This window comes from Microtus ochrogaster, chromosome 17 (assembly GCF_000317375.1).
Source record: "Microtus ochrogaster isolate Prairie Vole_2 chromosome 17, MicOch1.0, whole genome shotgun sequence".
NCBI lineage: Eukaryota > Metazoa > Chordata > Mammalia > Rodentia > Cricetidae > Microtus > Microtus ochrogaster.
The window spans coordinates 6016979-6040991 of NC_022019.1; the positions used below are offsets into that span (position 1 = coordinate 6016979).

At 41.8% G+C, this 24013-nt stretch overlaps 1 protein-coding gene across 4 annotated transcripts in view; it reads right to left on the bottom strand.

Moving 5' to 3' along the window:
- Positions 1 to 24013, bottom strand: part of Cab39l (calcium binding protein 39 like) — a 115969-nt gene that overhangs the window by 36475 nt on the left and 55481 nt on the right. For all 4 annotated transcript variants that reach the window (XM_026783239.1, XM_013349237.2, XM_005355413.3 and 1 more), the window contains 2 exons: positions 11655 to 11773; positions 1337 to 1505 (listed from right to left, as the gene is read on the bottom strand). In XM_026783239.1, coding sequence (XP_026639040.1) covers positions 1337 to 1505; positions 11655 to 11773 — 288 coding nt within the window. The remainder of the gene's footprint in view (positions 1 to 1336; positions 1506 to 11654; positions 11774 to 24013) is intronic.

The window sequence follows — 24013 nt, forward strand, 5'->3', positions numbered from 1 at the left end:
GGGCATAAGCTAGCCAGGCAGCTGGGGTGCTGGGAACGCAGCCCTGCAGCCCCTATTACTACAGATATTAGTTACCTTAGAATTTACTTTTTTCCATTACGACTTCTGTTATAAGCCAAAAGAGAAACAGCTGTAGCTAGTGAATCGTTTGCCTCGTCCTCTTAACTTGGGTGTCAAATAGCTTTATGTTCTTCAAATTTAAAAAATACATATCTGCTTACTTATATATTTTATGTGTTGGTGCATGCACCCAAGCATACATATGGGAGTTGGTTCTTTCCTTCTACTATGTGGGTTTCAGGGTCAACAGGCTTGGTGGCAAGTGCACTTAGCTGCTCCACTACCCTGTATGTATGACCATTTCCAAAACTTTCAGCTGTCTTTGAAGGAAAAGGTTTTCCATTATAGAAAAACTGAATATATAACTGCCATTGATACCAATTTCAAACAAATTAAATAATAGCAGAATCATAACCATAAATGGATTGCTTTCTAAAATGAAATCCTTAAAGGTGAATGTATCATTGAAAACATAAGTTCCAGTAGCTTCATTTGCAAATTAGCTACGCTATTTTCCGACATGCTCTCTGAACATCCTTTTGATGGTAAAACACATAAAAACAGAGAGTGGAATCATGGTTGGGGACTAGAGGGAGGAGAGAAAGGGAGGTTAAGTAGGACAGAGTTTCAATGCTGCAAGATGAAAAGCTTCTGGAGAGGGATGGACAAAGACTTAGCCATTTAAATATGCATAAAGAATGGCTAATGGTACATACGTTGTACCATGACTAAAACATTTTTAAATTAAAAAACTACGTTATGTGACATATACCCACAAAATGACAAATGAGACAACAGATGATTAAAAACACAGATGATTATACTGTCAACATATAAAACATAAGTACACATAGATGACTGATCATATGGAAGTGTGAAAGCTACACCAATACAGTGACTTGATGTCTTCATACTCCACGGTGCTGGTGCCCATCTCCTTCTCTCACCCAGTTCCCTGGAGGGAGCCTCTGCTGCTGGCTTCCCCACACCCTTCCAGAGCTACCCTGAACACGTGCCTGAAGTGGGGGCTTATGACCTTAACCTATTCTTAATGTGCAGCAGTTAACACATGGGAACATATTCCTTCTGTCTCTTCACTGGACACCATTCCACTAAGCTTGGGTTAAATACTTTACAAACTTTTCTGCAATGTGAAAGGCTGGTCTCACCTCATCCGTGGCTGGTGACATTTAGGCCTAAGGAGTAGAAGAAGTGCCTCTCTGAAGGTCAACTTAGTTGAAATAAATATCCTCTCTGACTTAGGGGGGAATTTTACCTTAAAAGTAGCAAAGGCATCTGAAGCGATATCAAATGTCGACAGCTCCACATACTTGAAGAAGTCTCTGAACTGACTAGAAAAGAGGACGATTTTGGCAAGGGGTTCGTGTCGAATACATTCTCTTAGCATAATCCCACAGCGTAGGGCAATCTGTGGGGCTTCGTATCTAAAGCACAAACAAGAGAGAAAGCAGAACAGTTATTCCACTAACAAAATCCATCAATGGCATCAGAAGCACCAGCTCAGTTCTGCTGATCACAGAAACACAGACACTATTTGTTACAGTTCATTCGAACACCATTCATTCAACCCACGGCCTGCTATGTGCTGGGCGCTAGTCCCGATGTTGGGGACACAAGAGCACACAGGGAGGTCACTGTCACTGCAGCCCCAGCATTTTAGTGAGGGTGTGTTTGTTGGGAGGAAGAAGCTGAATAGAAAGAATATACAGGTCATTTGCTATGCTCTGAAGTGCTGTGAAAACTGAAGGCAGTAAACTCGGCTATCTCAAGTGGACTACTTACATGTACGCCTGTCAGAATATGAGGGAGTATTTTAATTGATACTGAAGGAGGAGGAAGAAGCTTCAAGGCAAGAACAAGCTTGGTGAGTCAGAGGAGAGGAAATGTAGCCAGCATGGTGGGATGGAGAAGGCAGTGAGGAGGATCACAAGAGGACAGGGCAGGACCATACACATACATTTGAGAGCTAAGCTGAGCAGTTCGGTTTAAGTGTGATGGAGTGTTTAAAGCAGTAAGTTATTTTGTTTTCAATAGAATGCTCTGGGGGTGGGGTGTAGTGCAGTGAGAGCAATTTTCAGGCATGCTGGAGGCCCTGGTTCGACTCCCAGAATCATCAAAATAATTTAAAAAGGCCCTGGCTACTTGGGAATAAGGAGTAGACCGGGCAGCTAGAGTGGAAGCTGGGGCACTGAGGGTGAGGAGGGATGCCTAGCAACAGTAATGACAGCTTGGTACAGTGACAGAGGCAGAACACAAGACTGTAGGTAGACGTTGATGCTGCCTAAAAGAAAAGCCAACAAGATTTAAAGATACAGGAGGTGGGGTCGATGAGGAATGAATCCATGCTAAGGATTCAAGAATGATTCCTGTGCTTTTGGCTTAGCTGGGTGGATGGTGGCACCATGCACAAACTGATAGAGAAACGAGATAGTGAAAAAGTTAAGAAATTGCCACTGACGGTCGGCCTCAGTTTGGAGATGGCTAATACATAAGCATTGATGACTCCTTGTCAGCAGAGTACCTGACTTGAATTAAAGAAAAAGACAGGAGAGAATTATATATAATATAGCCTGCAAGCAACAGATGAACAGTAGAGGACTTCCTACTGACTGGCTCACTGACATCATGAAGTGGAATTATGGCTCATAGAAAAGTACACTAGAGAATTTCTACAGAAGAAACAGAGAAAGGCTGGCACACCAGATCAGCCCCATTTCCAAACAGCATGTCTTTCAAACGTTAAATTCAACATCTGAGTGAACACGGGACTGCGTTACATTCTACTTCAAGAAAATGGTAACAGTCCAGATAAGACAATTCCTGTATTGAATGATCCAGTGGCAACCATGTGCTAAATTCAGGGAGACAGAGCAGAGGCAGCTGCCGCTGGAGAACACTGGAGAAGCAGAGTCAAGACAAAATTCTACCATGGTTTTACAGATTGACATTTTCCATTTCAATCAAATTCACACTAAGATCTGGTTTCAGTGCAAGGTCTACAGAGAAGACCGCTCAATGTCTCTGCTCTTGAAAAGGCATCGAGTGCAGTGTTCTCTGAGAACAGGATGGTGTGGCATCCACAAAGGAACAGGCTTATCTTTCAAACTTACCACAAGTTATGAAAGGGGATATACAACTTATTGTTCTTCTAGCTCTGGTTTTAATATGGATGTTTTGGGTTTAGTGATGGATTAAGTACATAAATTATATGTGACACAGAAAGTATAAAATTTAAGGTGAAGCTTCACAACTTCCATTTTGAATGCCAATTCTGTTTATAAGCTCATTAAGCTATATAGATTTTGGGTCTGGTTTTTGATGTGTTTTTTTTTATTTATTTGCAAATGTTTTTATAATAGTTTATTTTAAAAATTTAAAATGAAAAATATCTATATAAATTAATTTTGTCACAGATTATGTTTTTGGTAAATAAAATAAAAAAATCAAATGTCTGAAAGCCAAAACTAAATAATTCTTAAATAAAACTTAAAGAGGCTGGGGCGAGGGCTCAGTGGTTACAAGCACTACTGTACTTGCAGAGGAGCTGAGCTCGGAGCCCAGCATCCCTGTCAGATGACTCACAGCAGTGGGCAGCTCCAGCTCCAGGGGAAGGACAACACCTCGGCCTCCAGGGCATTGGCATTCATGTGCACATTCCCACATACAGATGCGTTTTATACATAACGATAAGTAAATATACAAACTTTAAGATAGCTTATGAAAACTTACCAACTACTAATGCTAACATTTTGTTAAGTAATAAAAAACAATGTACCCTTTTTCATATGACCATACTATGTTTGCATAAAATTCAGATACAAAAAATAAAATTCCCTAGCTGGGCGATGGTGGCGCACGCCTTTAATCCCAGCACTCGGGAGGCAGAGGCAGGTGGATCTCTGTGAGTTCGAGACCAGCCTGGGCTACAGAGCTAGTTCCAGGACAGGCTCCAAAGCCACAGAGAAACCCTGTCTCGAAAAACCAAAAATAAATAAATAAATAAATAAAATTCCCTTTCCTACACTTTAGGAAGTAGGCTACCTTACAAAATTCAAATTGCCAGAAAACAAAACCAAAAAACCAAAAAACCAAAAAACCAAAAAACCAAAAAAAAAAAAAAACCACAACCAAAAAACAGTAAGGTAAATAGCAAAGCAAATTCAGGGTGGTACGGATTTAGTTTCACGTATGCTAAATGAGAACCGCTTTGAGTACTATTTCAGTTTTCCTTCAGTAGATCACAGCAGCACAAGATGCCAATATGTTCAGATAGACGTAATTCTCTTTAGAATAGAAAGAGTTCAGATAGACGTAATTCTCTTTAGAATAGAAAGAGTGGCCATTTCTATTAGCAATCTCTTATGAAAGGAATTTGGAAATCAGCCTACTGGAATTCACTGCTGTTAGATATGAGATGTTATAAAGATGTAAAGAGGGGCATATTTTCTTAAATGTCAAGGAAAAAATACTAGTTACACTTACCTTACTACGAGTAAGAGTATTAGAGGCCATAAAATAAAGACCAGTGGCCTAGAGCAGTGTTCTCAACCTTCCTAATGCTGTGACCCTTTAATATGGTTCCTCGTGTTGTGATGACCCCAACCATAAATTCTTTCACTGATACGTCTTAGCTGTCATTTTGCTACTGCTATAAACTGTAAGGTAAATATCTGACATCACACTAAAGGGGCCCTGACTCACAGGTTGAGAAGCACTGGCCTAAGGGATGAACAGAACTAGATAAACACACTGTCTAGGACTAATTAAAATCTACACTCACTGGTGAGATATCTGTGACCTTACAGGATCTGGCTTGAGGCCACCAGTTTTCTGTCCCATCTCAGCCCTTGTGCCCATAGAGGACGAAGTTCTCTCGGGCGGAATGTCCCTCATACGTCTGGCACCACAATGCATCTTCCAGCTCTTAGTTCAGTGCCCATTTCAAGCCCTTTGTGCTCTTCCTCTGTTGCACCCCACAGAGCCGTCCCTAACCTCACACCCGCACTCTTCCCATCGTGCACTATTCTGTCACACTGTACTAAGTCCCGACAAGCCGGCTTCTATCACTTCATTTCAAACAACTTCACGTGTGGGGATGTGTCCCACTTGCCCTTTACATTTCCCTGTTCTTCCAGTCCCAGTGGGCGTCCACGTCCTGCTTATTGTTACTTCCCCTCCCCCATGAGCTCCAGTGCCTAGCATTCCCCTCCCCCATGAGCTCCAGTGCCTAGCATTCCCCTCCCCCATGAGCTCCAGTGCCTAGCATGCTTTTCAGTGTAGGCACATGATGACTCCAATGACCCTCAAGCTCAGACTGAATCTACCAATACCAGAGAACCCTAATGAGAGTCCCTCTGCCTTACACAAAGGCTGAATGATCTCCAGCCAACATCTCTCATTCCTGAATTTAGTTTCCAAGCTGAGACCATCTATAAAAAGTTTCCACTCCAAGTTTTGGGTATAATTAGTTCTATTTTTCCTTCCAGTTCAAGAAGTTTATTGGAACCATCTGTGATGCACTGATGGTTTATTTTTGAGAACCAAGAGAATATTTAAAAAGTACTCCACTGGGGAGAATACTTATCAGTTCATCCCAGGAGTTTATCCCCAACAGTGGAAAATGTCATTCTCTGACACAGCACTTCTTAAAGTAAGGAACACAGAGGGATGTTTGGGAATTTTCTGATTTTCCTCAATATCGTCTATGGGGTCCATAACTCACATACATCACTTCAACCTGACAATCCTGGCTTCCTAAGTTAATGCTTACTATATAAAGACATGTTCCATGCACCAAGCCTGTCTTAGGTTTCGAAATTAGTCTTTATCCTTCCTAATCTGTTCTATTCCTGTCACAGGGCCTGTGACTAACCACGCCACAATGGCTAGCCTAGGGCGGGTCACTGTTTCATAAAGCTGAATCATATCTTCCCTGATTTATAGGTTAGACAACCACAGTCTGAACCCGACTAGTTGTGTCAGCATGGAGAAGGCGCACTACAATATATGCATGTTCACTATGGCAGCAGATCAGAAGATCCTTCTAAACTTACTTAAAGCAAAACGGAAGAGTGAGCGTCTTTAGAGAAATCAACCTCAACTGACCAGGAATCTCTCTCCCTGCTGTCTAGCTTAGGAAGTACAGGAGGGTACTCTGCACGCTGATGTAGGAGAAAAGACATCAACAGTCTCACCCACCACTGGATCCCGTATGTCAGAATAACAACCTGGCTGGCAAGATGTACCCATTGGTGCAAACAGTGGTATGATGGTTATGGGGGTAACAAAACACTTTCTTTCTTTCTTTTTTTTAAATTAGATAAGAGGCCTGGTCCATACGAAGGATTTCAGTGACTGGTATTGTAAAACTGGTCAAAAACCTATGGTCAGGGAGATCAAAGGCTCTACAGGGAGTACTTACTATTGCTATTAAATGGTCATACTGTTAAACTGCTTTCTAAATGCTTGTTTATACCCACGGATTTGTGTTCTTCTCAACTTTGCTTAAAGAAGTAGCTTTTTTGCACTGCACAGCATTGAATGCAGAGTCTCACATCTGGTCAGGGTGCTGGGTATAAGAAACCCTAAGTGTTCAGCTGAAAATCTCTATTAACTCTTCAACTCCCACACAAGGTACAGGGAAAAGTTAGAGAGTGGCCAGAGAATATAAGAGGTGATTGATGGGGAGGAGAGCTGTGGAGTACAGACTTCTGGACATGACATGACATGACAGCAGCAACATCAATTCACAGAACCTGTGGTTATTTGCATAATACCTGCATACGATCAAGCCAGTAAGAATTTTATTCGCAAGCCCCACCCTAGGCAAAGGAGCTAAAAGCAATTCATGGTTACTGAAGGAATGAGAGTCACTCTCTTTTGGGGATGCAACCACTGATAGTTTGCCCATACCTCATTGGATGGTTCCATATCTGTGTGCATGTGGACAGCATTAACTGGACTCAAGGTGTGATTTTTCCTATATCATGGTGTTATTAATACCAAAAGGCATTCACTGATATGATAAAAATATTTTATATAAGTATATAACAGTTTTAAAGAATAAAAAGCATTACTAAAATGAAAAGGATAAAAAGAGCAAATGTTTCAAATGGTCATGAGTGCAATGACAATTACATAGAAAGTGCCAGAAGAAAGATCTTGTGTAAGAGCATCTCAAGAACAAAGACTGTATTATACAAAAGAAAATGACTTGTTGTTACTGCTGGGAACAAACAATGCCATGTGACAGCCGTTGGCAAATGTCTTATAAAATGCCATTTACTGAACACTTTACCTACTTAATAGTCAAAAAGATCTACTTCTAATCTGGAAGCATTTGCATAATTTAAAAATAATTAATTACTTTGTCCACTGTGAAAGGTTAGGAATGGTAACAAGTCAATGTAAGAACTGGGAGTCTAGACTAATTTCTCTAAGAACTATTCCCCATCAAAGAACCAGAGGCCAGATCTGTGTCTGGAGATGTGAAGTTGGGTGTAGTAGATCTTGCATCAGAAAGCAAAGAAGTTCTTTCAGAATATTTTGGTGAGGTGAAAAGACTGTATCCAGAAAAGGCCACAGTTAATTCAATGTTAAGAAAATTCTGCACAATACTGAGCTATGTTGGAATATTTCCTCAGCTAATGAGATGCCAGATGGCCATGCTTGTGTATGTGAGGGGAGATGGAAGGAGAGAAGAGACAGATGCAGACAGGGAGAGAGCAGAGGCAGGAAGTCACCGACACCAATGTAAGCTTCTAGGACAATTACTTATCCAAGCTGAAAAGGAAAATAAGTATTTATTCTGCCTTTCTGATATGAATTCTACTTGAAAATAACAGTTATGGTGTATGAAAGTTATTTTTCTTTTTAGAAAACTAATTAACAAAGGATTGATTTTGAAAATTACTTTCTGTGACCCCTAACAAAATAACTAAATTAGACAATGCTTATCACCGGTTGATAAAAAGATCAATGTAAGGATGACAGAAGAGCCTTATGATTAATTAGATGCTACCATCTGAGCCCAGGACCCAGTCTCAGCATCTTTAGAGGGATGTCTACTGATGTAATGGGAATGTTGACTACAGGGAACTACCAGTATAATACTACTGCCAAAATAAAAGCTCAGTTTGAATCTAATCAAGTCTTTAAACAGACCGAGTCTGGAAGCAAGTAAAAATGGAAAGATTTACTATTATTTTAAAAACTTATTTAATTCAATATTATGGGGAGGGACAATACATATGCCATGCATAGAGGGCAAAGAACATCTTTCAGGAATGGGTTTAGTGTCAGGCTTGTACAGCAAGCACTTTTACCTGCTGGCCACCTCATGCCAGATTATGTAACAATTTAAATTACTCTATAAGAACGCAGTGTGACAACTCCACAACAGAGGACCCTGTACAGGACAATCACTTATCAACAGACTCATAGCACAGAAATGTGTGGATGGATGAGGTGTTGAGTGAGAGGGACTTAAAATTTTTTGGCTAACAAAAATCATAACCAAATACACTAAGCAGACCTTGTTAGGATACTTATTTCAATATGTGAAGTGTAGGGAAAAAAAACTATAAGGAAAGTTGAGTGTAGGAAGGGTATTGTTACAGAATTTTATTAACTTTTAAATATACTGTGGATAAATGAAATTATCTTTCTTTTTGAGATACTTATTAAAGTGTTCAGGGAATTGCTTTTTAAAATACCTCAACTAAAAAGGTTGGGTGCCACAGAGACACTGACCTGAACTTCTGGGAGCTCACAGTCTCTAGACAGACAGCTGGGGAGTCTGCATGGGACTGAACTAGGCCTTCTGCATGTGGACGACAGTTGTGTGGCCTCATCTGTTTGTGTGACCACTGGCAGTGGGACCAGGATCTATCCCTGGTGCATGAGCTGACTTCTTAAAACCCATTCCCTATGGTGGAATGAATGCCTTGCTCAGCCTTAATGCCCATGGGAGGTCTTACCCTTTCTGAGGCGTGGATGCGGGGATGGTGGCTTAGAGGGAGGTGGGCAGGGAGCAGGAGCAGGGGAAGGAAGGGGAACTGTACTTGGTTAAAATAATAAATAATAGAATAATAAATAATAAAATGAGTAAAAAAAAATAATTAAAAAAAAGAGGGTTGGGTGCCGCACAGTGGCAAGATGGTGTGCACCAAGCTAAGTAGTGATAGCTGAGTGATGGGAACATGAGCTGTTGCATTTGGTACTTCTGTAGATGGTTGGAAATTTTTGCAATGAACTTAAAAACTAAGATTTGAGGAAATATGTGTGGTTTTAACATTAGGTAGAACATCTCATCATAGCTTTGATTTCTTTATGGAACACCGAGAGAACTTTAATGACCTCATTTGCAGCTGGAATGTCACCTGTCTCAGCCAAGAAAAAGTTAATTTAGAATGAAATGGTCCTTTAAAAAGTCCTTTTCATAAAATGTGGTCACTAAGTTCCTTATGCATCACATGTAGATTCTTCTTATTATACAAGTATCAATTTCTTTCTATGTGATATTCCATGTGGCTGGACTTGTGTTTAGTGTAGCATATTACCATTGAGCCCCTAAACAATGCCACTGTTTGATATACAAGTTATAGCCTAAATTTTCAATGACCTTCACAACAGGTAATTTAGTAAAAATGCTGACTTTAACAAAGGGCTAAACAGGAAGTGCCCCTTCCTACACTGGATGAGTTAAAGCTATTCCAGCCAATGTGTCTCCTTATCCACCCTGTCCCCAGAAGCACCAACAATTTAAACTCCTCCTCCCCCCACTTACATCTGAATGAGAATTCCTGGAAAGAAGTGGTGTCTGCAGAACTGACTGGCTGAGGACTACAGTGGTGTGGCAGGGCTTTTGTACTGCAGGTCTGAGCCTTATCTTGGGGCTGGATTTAGCCCCTAACTAGTCATTTTCTTGCTTACTTCTGTGTCAGAACACCCTGTGACTGACAGATGAAAACCTTTAGGAATCTATTAACTTGATAAACCACTAGATTCCACCAACTCAAAAGCTAAGAATTATTTGTAATGCAGAGGTAAATGTATGATTTTTAAAACTCAATAAATAAATAAAAGAGAATGGCTGACATTGGGCAACGGGACAGAGGAATGGAGAAAGAAAGAGCTCCTGTTTGTTGGACAGCTGACTCTCAAACTGTGTATATGCCATTAACACAGTTAAATATTTACACATCGGCAGAGAAGGAACACGACACAGGTGGAAGAGACTTTCACGTGCCGCACAGCATTGGAAACAAGAATACTAGGCAGTAATCCTAGAGAAGCTAAATAAGAAGGTGAATCCAAAGACAAACATATAGGCATCCCCCTGAATATTAACCTTCATCAGGCGATGAAAGGAGACAGAGACAGAGACCCAAATTGGAGCACCGGACAGAAATTTCAAGGTCCAAATCAGGAGCAGAAGGAGGGGGAGCACGAGCAAGGAACTCAGGACCGCGAGGGGTACACCCACACTCTGAGACAATGGGGATGTTCTTTCGGGAATTCACCAAGGCCAGCTGGCCTGGGTCTGAAAAAGCCTGGGATAAAACCGGACTTGCTGAACATAGCGGACAGTGAGGACTACTGAGAACTCAAGAACAATGGCAATGGGTTTTTGATCCTACTGCACGTGCTGGCTTTGGGGGGGCCTGGGCAGTTTGGATGCTCAACTTACTAAACCTGGATGGAGGTGGGCGATCCTTGGACTTCCCACAGGTCAGGGAACCCTGATGGCTCTTCAAACTGATGAGGGAGAGGGACTTGATCGGGGGAGGGGGAGGGAAATGGGAGGCGGTGGCGGGGAGGAGGCAGAAATCCTCAATAAATAAATAAATAAATTAAAAAAAAAGAATACTAGGCAGTGAAATGAGCTGTGCTGGCTTGAGATACGGAACAGGAACAGAAAGGGAGCACGGGGGGGGGAGAGAGAGAGAGGGGGGGGGGGGGGGGGGGGGGACCCGTCACCTGCTGTCTGCATGTCTCATGGCACCTAGAGCACCAATGTTGAGGATTCAGAGTGGCTTCAATATGCTCAAGACACACGTGTGAGTAGACTAAAAAAGCAATAACCAGGAATTCCTGGAGTTCAGTGTTCCTCTCCCCCTTTATGGCTCGGTGTAAACATCTGTTTATACCCACAGAGATCATGTATCTCCACTCTGACATGTTAGCTACTGCAAGAAGGCTTAGCCCTATTGTTTGAGTTGGAGAACTAGAATATGTATGTGCGCCAGTGCATCTGTGTGTGCGATGATGGGACATAAGATCATGCAAGAAGAAAAACAGTAATAGGGCAGGTATGCACGGGGAAGACGAGGAAGCAAAAGAAGTATATAGAAAGAGACATGGACAGCAAGAAGGCAGAGGAAAGAGAGGCAGGAAATGCAAACAACACAGACATGGGGAAAGCCCAAAGGAAGGACGTCCTCTAGGCTTCCGCCATTTAGAGCCGGATCTGGAGGGCTGCTCTTACATTGCAGACACTGAACCTGCAGTTCTGGGGTCGGGGGCACACTGCATACTTTTTAACAGCTACACCTGAGAAGCCAGGTACCTACCCTTTGAGGAGCATGGACAGGATGTGAGGGTGAGAACTGATGTACTCCACAGTAGGACTCCGTGCACCAATCTGTCTTCTCAGGATGTTGTTGAATATCTGGGTCACATCTTTTTTTCCCTGTTAAAGAGACATGTCAGCATTAAGTAATACACTTTAAATGGATGAACTGCATGACGTGGGATACAGACACACATTCTCATACAGATAGTGTCACCCTACATGAAATGAAGAAGCAGTAGTTTATTCTGTTCATTTATCTTCACAAAGTCCACTAACTGGGTGCAACGCTTCACCCAGTGCACACAGTGGGGAACTTAGCAAGCTAACGTCCATTTGCACAACTGGAAATAGGAAGGCACAGATGGGTAGAAAGTAGCAGCAAGAACTGAATTTTTATGCTTTTTCTCCTTTTAGTTCTCCCAAGAAGAAAACAGTAACTGATATTTTTAAACCTCCATAAATGACAGAAAATAGAACAGAAGTTAAAAATAAATAAAATGTGAGGGTCAAATTCTTCTTTCTTGACATATAATTCTGGGGAATACTATCCCTTCAGTTTATCTACTCTTTTACCTTGGATCCTTTAAAAAAAAACTATGTTTTAAATGATATATACGTTTAAATTGCAAGTTTTCCGTATGTAATATATAGCTTGCATGTATATGTCTTACCTATGTGAAAATAGACTAGAGGAGGAGAAGAAACTTTTGGTCCCAACTGACTGAGTGAGAACTCCTGCCAATCTTGGAGAGAGACGGCTTTTGAGTCCTCAGACATCTTACCACCTGAGCTGAGCCTGATCCTCTAAAAGAATCCATGAGCTGGACCATGCTTCACATATGGAAAGAGAGGCAAGAATGACACCAATCATCCTGCTCTTTGTCAACTGATGGCCAAAGGCTCTGACAGTTACTCTGTGTCCCCTTCAAAGCATCTTCACTCTGTAAAACCAGTTACCAAGAAGTGATGGCAGTCTCTTCCCCTAAGATCCTCACAATACCTCCCTTAGGCTTAGAAAAGTCCAGTGCCTTCCATTACATGGCCCTGCCTGTTGCTTTGTATTTCTGCACCAGGCTCTATTGCTTCCAACTGACCGTGTGGCATATGCTCACAGTCTTCAGTGTTCGTGCAGCTCTGGCTCGTGTTCTCCTTGTGTCTACATGCAGTTCCACAGTTCATTTTCTAAGACTCAATAGGGTATTCGACTCTGAGATGAATGTCCTTACTATATTTAATAATACATGCAGATCTCTGAGTCTGAGGTCTACAAAGTGAGTTCCAGGACAGCCAGAGCTGTTCCACAGAGAAACCCTGCCTCAAAAACCCAAAAACCAGACCAAAACAACAACAACAACAAAAGGTAAACAAACAAACAAAAAACAAATAAGAGTGTATCATCAGATACATGGAACACCCATATATCTCTTACCATAAATAGGGAACTGAACCCTCTCATTTTTAAATTTGTCACTTTTCAATACAAAAGACACACTTAAAAAAAAAGACCCAAAACCCAAAAATGAGATCAATAAGGTTATTCATTATTAACTCAGTCTTAAAACTGTTCCCGTCCTCTCCAGGATCTCATATATTCCTAGTTGGCTTCCAACTTGCTCTAGCTAATAATAACTGTAACTTGTAACTCTTCTGCCTGTACTTCTGAGTGCTGGGATGATAGGTCTGCACCACCACACCAGACTGATGCAAGATCTATGATTAGGCAGAAAGTTCTTAGCCTTCACAGTAACAACATAAATGAAGTAATAAACTGACTTCATGCATGCCTTTAATCCCTGGGAAGCAGAAGCAGGTAAATCTTTGTGAGGTTGAGGCCAACCTGGTCTACAGAGTGAGATCCAGGACATCCAGGGCTATGTTGAGAGACCCTGTCTCAAAAGAACACACCCACCAAAACAAACAATCAGGGGCTGGGGAGATGGCTCAGCAGTTAAGAGCACTGATTGCTCTTTCAAAGAACCTGGGTTCAATTCTTGGCACCTACACGGGTGGCTCACAACCACCTGTAGCTCTAGTCCTAGAGGATCTGATACAGCCTCTGTGGGCACTATCCATACATGGTGCACAGTCGTATGGGCAGGCAAAACATAATACACATTAAAATAAATAAAATTAAAACCTAACAAACAAGCAACGCTGAATCCAAAACAACTTTAGTTCTCAAAAAGTTTCTGTCAATAAGATGAAAAGAGGGCAGAGTGGGGAAAATACTGTAAAAAGCATCCACAACAAAATACCAGTAGCTAGAGTACAGACTTAATGGGTGAAGACATGAAAGATACTTCATTCACCAAAGAGGCCATATAGCTAAAGACAGGAACATCATAACCTTCAGGAAGTATAAGGCAAAAAGCGCCACGAGATGTATATTACTCATTCTGACAGATATGGCTGAAATGAAAACTAAAGACAACGGGAAATACAGCAAAAATGAAACTCACACTGTTAACGGAAATGTAAAAGATGGGGCAGGGAGATGGTTTGGTGGATAAAAGATAAACGCACTTGCTGAGAGCCTGAGTCTGATACTCCCAATTATGGCGGGAGTGGTGCAGGAGAATTGACCATATGGCCAATCTACTGTGCCAATAAAGCAACCTTGAATCAAAGGATGGAGTCTATGATTGGCTCACCATGACTAGCCGTAAAGTTTTTGGAGGGTTTAGGAGTCCCTCCCCCAAGAGGAGGAGGAGGAGAAGGAGGAGGAGGAGGAGGAGGAGGAGGGGGGGGGGTCAGTCAATCACTCTGCTTTCATTGGATTTTTCAGGTCTTTATTTCAATTTCTGACTTATGAGGTTTTATTATACTAGAATAAATTGGGTAATCATTACATGTAACAGCCTCATGGGAGAGAACCCACTCCTGAAAGTTGTCCCAACCTTCACAGGAGTGAGCTGGTGCAGGTGTTCCTATGCACACATACAAAAATAGAAATTAATATGAAGTTTTAGAAAGGAAATGTAAAACATTTCAGCATTTGTCTAAGAAACACATAACTAGCTAGCCCATCAGGCACTTAGGCAATCATGATGGAGGAAGAAGTACATGATTACCGACCATGATGTTCATGCATTACTTGTAGTAGCTGAGCTGGAAACAGCCAGAAAATTCTGCAGCAGTCAAATGGTTAAAAAACTGTGGTCATTCAGAAGCCAGAGTAATATACAGATTTAGTTTAGTAACTTCGATGGGTCTTGAGAAACTTGTCCATTATGAAAAACCAGAAGGAGAAGGTTCCACACTAGATAGCTCCGTCTATATGAGGATTTTGAAATAATCGAGTTCCAGAGAACAGTCTAGTTTGAACAGCTGTAAGTCAGGGATGTCTGTGGTAACGGAAAAGATCCACATCAGATGCTGTCAGCGTTGACAATCTAGCTGTGTCAGTTTTGCAGGACTTTATTCTCCCAAAAAGGTGAGGTCCATGGAAGTTCTCTGACCCATTCCTTACATACAGGTAATTAACTACTTCAAAACAAAGAGGTTAAAAAAACAAAGAGGTGAAATTTTTAAAAGGCATTTTTCTTTGTTGATCATGTTTTAAATAACAAAATTCAGCTCTATTTTTATGTAGACACAAAGAACTATCCTAGTTGCTATAATAAAGAACAGCCAACTGCTCGGTATGGTAGCTCACAACCATGATCCTAGCCTGAGCTACACAGTGAGTTCCAGATCAGCTTGAGCTACACACTGAGACTATCTGAAGAAACAAATCAACAAAATAACCAAGCAACAAAAGACTTAGTAATGAACCTAAGTTCAATCCTGGAAGGAGAGAACCAACATCTGCTGCAGCACACACCTACAAATACATGTGCTAAAAACTGTGGTCTAACTAACTAGTAGAAGTAAGAAATTGGAATGTCAAAATATCAACAGATGATTTAATATCCAAAATAGCTCCAGTTTTCCATTGCTGTCACTTTCTTTCAGAAATATTAAGAAATTAGGGCAGAAGGGGAAAAGAGGGTGGAAAAATTAAGCGTGAGGGGGGGCGGTGTTGGTTGATTTAGGGGACTGAGAAGACAGGGCAATAAAAACTCAGTACTGTAAAAGCAAATTATTTCTTTCTTTAAAGTATCTCACCATACCCAAATGCAAATTTTAATAAAAAAAAAAGCAGGACTCTTGAGAGCCTGTGATGTACTTAGAGAAGGACCGCGAGGCACGCCCTAGCCTCATCCTACCCCTCCTTTGGGAGGGGAGCACTTCAGTCCATAAAAAATGTTCATAGTACCTGAACTTCTTTTATGGGTGTTGTAAGTACTATATTTGTTGTATTAAAGAGGCATTTCTGTAAGCATAAATGTAGCTTTAAATGAGAGCAATCCTGTGGTATGCAAATCTTCCTAGACTCTGCAGGGCAGTACCGTGGACTAAATGCCAGCCCTGTTCGAAATGTCCTAAGGCTCTGTTTTTCATACCTCCCAGTAAAATGCCACAAAAACATTTCCACACGGCATCCCGGTGACCAGCAGCAATGCAGCTCCACAGAGCTCCGTCCAGCTTCCACACAGAGGGAAGCATTCTTCCAGTTCCTTAGCAAGTATGTGCAGAGGCAGAGGGAGCCCCTGGGGGTAACAAGTTTTGCTACCAGAGACCACTTCTCAAACCAGACCAGAGGGTCCAGATAAAGAGAATTAGAGAAAATGGGAATGCAGAAGTTGCCAGAGAAGTAAAAAAAATAGAAAACCATTAACATGTTGTAGATTATAAGGAAGCTACATCCCAAAAATGAACCAAAATTATGCAGTTATTTAGGATTACATATTAATTAATGGATTTTCAGCCTAAAGAGCACTTTTCAAGCAGGATTTCGCTGTAGCTTTGGAGCCTGTCCTGGAACTGGCCTTGAACTCACAGAGATCCATCTGCCTCTGCCTCCTGAGTGCTGGGATTAAAGGCGTGCGCCACCACCGCCAGGCTCTGAAAAGCACTTCTTAGCTGGCAAATCCATAAAAGGTCGCAGCTATTTGTTTAATGAATTAATGAATGACATGCAAGGGAGTATTGACTGAAATCAAACAATAAAATGAGCAAAGGAGTAAAATGGTCAGAGTAACTGCTGGTAAGTGCAGAGACAAGACACGAGAGGAGAGGGTTAGAAAATACTTGATTTAAAATTGCGGGTGCTGACTTATAGACAGCATGCACTAAAGAATTCCTGGGCCAGCAGGATGGTTCAGCATGTAAAACGCTTGCTGGGAAGCCTGACAACCTGAGCTGGATCCTTGGAACTCCACAAAAACGGAAGGAGAGAAAACTCCATGAAGTCATTCTCCTGTCTCCATACACATGCTGTGGCAGGCATGTCCACGCACTCACACAATAATAAGGAAAACAAAAGTATTCTTCAAAATTCAGCTATCGAATAAAAAAGGGACAAAAGAGCCCCTACTTTATAACAGATATCATGGAAAATAAACCATTCTGATTAGTTATTAAGAAATTGCAAAACAAATGGGCAGTGAGAGAACACTAGCACCTGAACAGATAAATGCAAAGACAGACGCAAACAGCAACACCATCTCACTCATGGGCACTTTGTCTGCGGGAAAAGAAAATCTGTTTTCATATTGAAAAACACTCTGCACAAATGGACACACAGCTTTCCTTGTAAATGATAAAACTGGAAACACAGCAAGTATCCCCCAGGGAGGGATGAATGTCCAATGCAACATCCATACAATGAACCCATCAACGAGAAAGAGTCTGGGCAAGGCAAAGGCTGAGGAGAATCTCAAGGGTGTCACACCGAGTGAGAGTGAGTTAATACACCTTCTCAGTGAGAAATCACTACACACTTAGAGGCTAACAAAGGGAAAAGCTCTTTAGTAATAGCACATGCCCTGCTCTGGCTGCTTCTCAGAGAGGAGCCAGCTAAAGAGAAGATGGTATTAACTTAGGTACACCTTAGGTTTACACATTCCACATATGCTACCAGCCTTAAATCTCTCTTAGGTGCAGGCCTCAGGTTATACTTTGAACAATGTATTTTTTAAGGCAAAGTTATCCTTGGTTTATTTGTTGCTATTTTGGTAAGACCTGGTCTCAAAATAGGTATAGTAACAATAATCATAAAGATTTCTAAAATAATTCTAAAAGTATAAAGAAAAAACAATCGTAGCCCATATATAAAAACAAATGCTACAAAGACATAGGTAAAAAAGTTTCCTGCTTTTTTTTCTTTATTCTGGGAGGGGTCACAAGGGTGAGGGGTGGACCTGAGAGGCCTGGGAAGTAAGTGACATTCCCAAATCATCACTAAGACTATTACAGAGACAGGAGACTGTCACCCTGGACACCTGGGCAGATGGAAGACAGGAAGGAGGCTCTCAGACTTGTTCCTTAAGGGCATACACCACTGTGGCTCCTCTTGCCTACTTGGCAGAATGAGGCTTCTCCTGGTGAGAGTACAGGGTACTTCTTGGTAGACCAGGCCTTAGTGGTGCTTGTGACCCTGCCACAGCCCCTTGATCTACCTCTTAGAGGCTGTCCTCTGATATGAGGACAGAGCTAATGGGCAACTCTAAGCCAGGGCTGTCAGCAACCCTGAATTTTAATTCCAGTACAGACCTTTCCTTCCCGGTCTTAACGTGTCTGCCTAGTGCGCTAGCTGTCTTCTAGTCACACGGGAGGCAGCACCCCTCAGGCAAATTCTACCTTGTGTAACTTTGTGTTTTCTAAGCAAGTGTCTTAGCCCTTACAGCATTACTTTCACTACTTGAAGCTTCTCCTCCACCAAAAGAAGCCAGACTTGAAGGGCTGCACACCGTTTCTGTTTACATGACTTTTCTGTGAAGGGAAAAATGGGGTTAGTGCTATATGGTAAACATTACCAGGGCAAAGAAGCTGAGGGTAAGGAAAGGAGCTAATTGGCCAAGGGCAGAAGGAAACCTTGGGTGTTAGAGCTATCCACCATTACAGACCAAAGCACTAAAAAGGGTGGCTGTCACTTAAAGCTGTTATGCCTTGCGCCCACCGAGTTCATGCTGAAGCTCGTTCAGAAGTACTGGGTGCTGGAAGGTGGGGACTGGTGGGGTGCTACTCAGGAGGACAGAGGCCTTGTGGGTAGGCTAATGCTTTTCTTGCAGGGATGGATTAGCCACCTCAGGACTTGGGTCTCCTTTCTCCCTCCACATGAGGCTATGTTCCCTCTGCTTCCTGGAGAAGTTAAATTAGGACAAGGTCCTTAACCAAAGCAGAAAATACTGACTCCTAGACTTGCTCTTGAACTTTTTCAGCTACATAAGGTTCCTTACAGGTTACTCATCACTCATTCAATAAATAACTGCTGGTGAATTATTCAATCTCAAGTATTCTGTTATTCAACAACAACAACAAAACAGACTAACTGTAACAGTTTTGTGGTACTGTGATTACTTTTAAAGGCCTGAAGAGAAATCTTGGTATTGTGTTCATGAGGACCCAAATCCAGTCCCCAGAACCCATGTAAAGGTGGATGGACAGAACTGATTCTACGAAGTTATCCTCTGACCTCCACAAGGAAGGTTTGGACTGTCAGGTTTTATGATTTCAGTTTTTCAAAGTAATAAAACCAAAAGTAAAGAATGGCTTTAAATGGGGCCAGAGAGGAGGGAAATATGTTTAGTGACTAAAGATTTTCATAAATTTTGGACAATGAAGCATCTTACTGAAATGATGAGGAATCTGTTTTGTGGGGCTTTCTACCATGGTGAAGCTACATATAAAGGAAGAGGGTTTGAAAGCCCCCAGTGTGCCAGGCAGTCATGGTTACCATAGCAGCTGCATGCTCTGGGACTCTGAAATCTCATGATCTGGTTAATTTAACCTTGAACTGGTTCATCCTGGTTCTGTGTCGAGAACTAGTACTATTAGAAAGAGTTAAATAGCTTGAAAAATGCTTTCTTCCAGCTTATCACAAATTCTTTCCTTGAATGTGTAACACCAGCGAGCAACAACCGGTCAAGAGCTTGTGCTATTCTTGTCAACCAGCCCAACTGTACCAACCAGTTCTCTGCACCCCCCTTTGTTCCGCTTATCCTTGGCTCTTCAGGTGGCTCTCCTCATCTTGGCTTGAAACCCTTCGCTCACACACTCTTGTTGACAGTGGCTTGTTCTCCTGCATCCTAGTTTGACAATAGTAAGAAATGACCGCTAGATCTCAGTGTCATTTTCTGCCACGATGAGTTGCTTTCTCATTCAGCCTGAACACTCGACTTTTGCACCCACCCCTATGTGGCAAGGCATACCTGCCTTTAAAGCAAATGCATCAGTCCTGCCGTGCAATACATTTTTAACCCCTTGATCTCTTACCACCTGCATTACAGAATATGAAATGACCTAAAGCTATGCCTTAAGTAGTGGCCAAACTTCAAAAGACACAGTTCTAAGTTTAATCTTGAGCCCACAATATCAGAGGTCTTGCCGCTTTAGTTGTAAGTGCCATGTTTTCTTTTGTAACACAGGGTCTAATGATGTTGCCTGGCCTGGCACTTAATGTATATGCTAGGCTGGCCTAAACTCACAGAGTTCTGGTGTTTCTTCCTTTTGAATACTGGTACTAAAGAATAAGACGGAACTACCTGTTACAAAATGGCACCATATCACTGTTTTTTGGAGAGAATACAATAAACTTTCTGTTGCCTTTCTTGAGGATCTGGAGCATTATAGGAGGCTGATCTTGCCGCTGAGATTGAGGCTCTTGGAGCAATGGCAAGAAGTAGCAATGAAATTGCTTATGGAAAATTCATGTCCTAGGACTCCGACCCAGTGCTTCTGGATCCTTTACAACGATCTCCAGTGAACGTTTCCCCAAAAGGAATGAGCATCCCACAGTCCCCTTGCTGGTCCATGGGAGTTCAGCAGCATCACAAAGAAGGTCTGGGAGGTCACCGTCCTCCAATCTGTATCCAAGGATACTCTGTAGAACCTCTCTGTCAGTACAAAACATGCCTACACTCCTTAGTCTCTCCTGTCTTACAGACAGTACAATACACATCCTGTAAGTTCAGTCAGTATGTGCAACTCTTCATGTTCACCTGACTGAGATAGATGCTGGCAACTGCTCTGGACACCCCATGACGCTTCCTTTCCTATTTAAACTGCTTCTGAACCTCCAGACTCCAGGGTCAGTCCATGGTCTAACTAAATGACTTTCCTGTCCTATTTTCCTTTTCCTTCACTTACTAACAGCTGTCACTCAAACTTATAGTCTGAATAAGGCAGTCTCCAGGTTTTCCTCTCACTGAGCTCCAAAATGGGCTCTGTTCTAATGGGGTCCAGGAAATGTCTGGAGGCGTTTGAAGGGAAAGCTGCATCAGTACCCCTTGGCTCTATCAGTTTTCTGAATCCAGTAAAGGTAGGTCAGTCTGTCCTTCCTTCCTACCTTCCGTCCCTCCCTCAACCTTATAATATACTCAAATGATTATTTTCTGTCAGCAAATTTAAGGCTTAAAGGATTAGATAATAATTTATGGCTGAGTAATGAGATTTCTTTTTTATATTCAGGTCTGTCTTTTCGCTCTTACTTACTGATGGCAGAATCTTCCCCTCTTGTCCCATTCCCCACAGGTCACTTTCCTCTGGATTCTTGAAGAAGAAATGAATTTGTCACATACTCCTGCATTAGTCCCAGATGGCAACTCTGATGTCACTGCTTCCTGAAGCACCACTGCTGTCAGTGTGAGCTCTGAATCTCTTGTCTCCCAGTTTGTAAACCCTGTTAACTGTCTTGGTCCAGCAACAGGTAATTCTCATCCTTCTGAGCGTAGAAAACCATTCTGTGTCCTTCCCTCAAAATACACCATTCACACCAGCCCTAAGAAGGCTCCAGGACAATAACGGTGAAGCCCGGACCCATGAAAACATCTTCAGTCTGCCTAGTCATCATTTTCCTTATCCTCCTTCCTTTCTGGTGGTGGTCTCAAGCCTTCTCTTTCCATGCTCCAAATGCTTCTCTTCTGCTAAAAAAGACGACTCTCCTGTTTCTGTTACCGTTCTCTGAAAGGGGTAGCTAAGTCCATTGCTTTCCTTCCAGTCATTGCAGAGACTGTATACAACTAACTTTACAACTAACAACCTGCCTCATGCCCACCACGGCGGACTCTAAACAAAAGTTCATACTTTTGTTGTTCCTTTCCCCTCTCTCTGCAATGAATGTTTCTTCCCCTGGGTTATCTGGCAAGAACAGGAGCCCATCCCTAAAACAGTAATTTTCCTCCCAGTTATACAAACATCAGAAATTCTAGTCAAATGCCTGCTGTGCTCTTCAAAGACACACAGTGAAAGATTTCTCCTTTTGAGAAGTGCTATAATCACCATTCAAAAGAGCCTGAATTGTCTACCCAATAATTTATTAATTCCTTAAGAAAAATGGCTTATGATGTCTTTTTTTATTTTTTACAGTTTTCTAAGTAGCCCTAGAACATCTGATCCTCTCAGCCCAGCCTCCTTTCTGAATGCTGAGGTTGTAAGTGTACAATTGTGCCTGGCCAGGATACCTTCTATTATTCTATCCTATATTCAACCAACCAACCAACCTAAGATTAGTCCCTTTCCAGAAGGCTGCTGGAAAGAATATGGCCAAGGGCAGGCGCAGAACAACATGTTCAAAATGCTATGTAACACTGAACGGAGTGCACCAAAGACAATTTCAGGTGCCTCACAGCTTTGTTTAGCAGTAGCTCAGTTGTAGGAAACACAGTTCTAGCATCCAAGGCACTTTCAAAACAAAAGGGGCTTCTGAATGCTACCTATGACCTGAGAGACAAGGGTTAGGGGTTCTGTATGGTTAGAATACATTTTGAAACAAGGAAGAATTTTATCAAGCAGTCATTGGCTTGAATTGATACTCTGGTCTGAAGAAGGAACAGTGTTGCCTCCAGGCTGCCGGGCCTTGCCTGGGGTTCATGGAGATGTGGTTCATGGAGATGCGTAGCACATTCCCGTAAGCTGGCTAGGAAAGTTGGAGAAACCGCCTCCATCCTCACAGCTCTGTGTGCACGTGACGGGATGCATGTCTTTACATAGTTCAGTACTGTCAGAAGTGTCATCAGTTCCCGTCATTGCGCTACAGAGACGAGAAGATTTGGGCTAGAAGAGTTCATTTGCTGGCTGTACAATGAGCAGCAGAGGCTGGACTCTAGACAGCTGCATCACCAAGTCAAGTGTTTTCCACTATGCCAAGCCTCTACTATGTTCATGCTATCTAATTTTAAACTAAATAAGAAACATTTACATATATGAACATAGTAAAGGCATGCTTTGATTCCATGCATAGCCAGGGTGAAAAGGAAAATGAAAACAAGTGGAGGGAGGCGGAGATTTAACAAGTCAAGCCCAAGGAACAGAAGACACTATGGGTCAGAAAATGTCAGATGGAGAAACAGAATAAGGGAGAGAAAGAAAGAGACAGCCAGTTGTATCTGAAAGGAAGAATGAGTTAAAGCCGGGGTTCTTTGAGGCCCTTCTCCAGCACACCCTGATTTTATACCCACAGTCTTGTCTGCACTTTTTATGTCCATCTTATCTGTCCAGGGAGCTGTGGGTTAGTTTTCCACAGATTCCTAGAACCCTGACCTTATGTCAGCTGAATCACTGTAGTTAATTTTCTTCTGTTTGTAAACAAAGATAACATCAATTTGCTTAAAAAAAAAAAAACAAACCCTGCATTACCTACTGTCCATAAAAAGCAACAAAAAACAAACACTTACCTGACACTACCAAGTATACTGGTAGAAAGAAAGAGATAGGAAAACAGGCTGACTACCATCTAAACAGTGGATATACAAACCTGCCACAAATATTCCCATTATTCACTATTAGATAAGGTAAACAATAAATAATAATATAATAATAAAATGCTTATAACACACTTACTGCTTTTATTTTATCTAATTGCTAGGTAAATTTGGTTTAACTGCTTTCAAAATGATGTCAAAACATATGACCATATTGGCATTTAATAAATTTTTGGTTTTGTATAGTATTTTAATGAGAACAGGCTTGATAATACAGCCTTTGGATCACAGATGCAGCTTAGCAACTCCATGGCTTTAGGAAGATTACTTAAAATCTTGAGTTTTGGGTTCTTTATACCATGGGATAAACAGGGCCAATGAGAGGGCTCAATAAGAAAAGGTTCCTGTGCCTGATGACCTGAGTTTGACCTCCTGATCCCGCAAGGTGGCAGGAGAGAACTCACTCCAAAGAGTCGTCCTGACATGGACTAGGACACACAACTACTGCACACACACATACACACACACTAATAAATGAATACAATTTATTTGCCATAAAGGTTGTTCTAAGAATGAGTTGTGTACTTGAAATTGTACCTTGTGTACCAGTAAT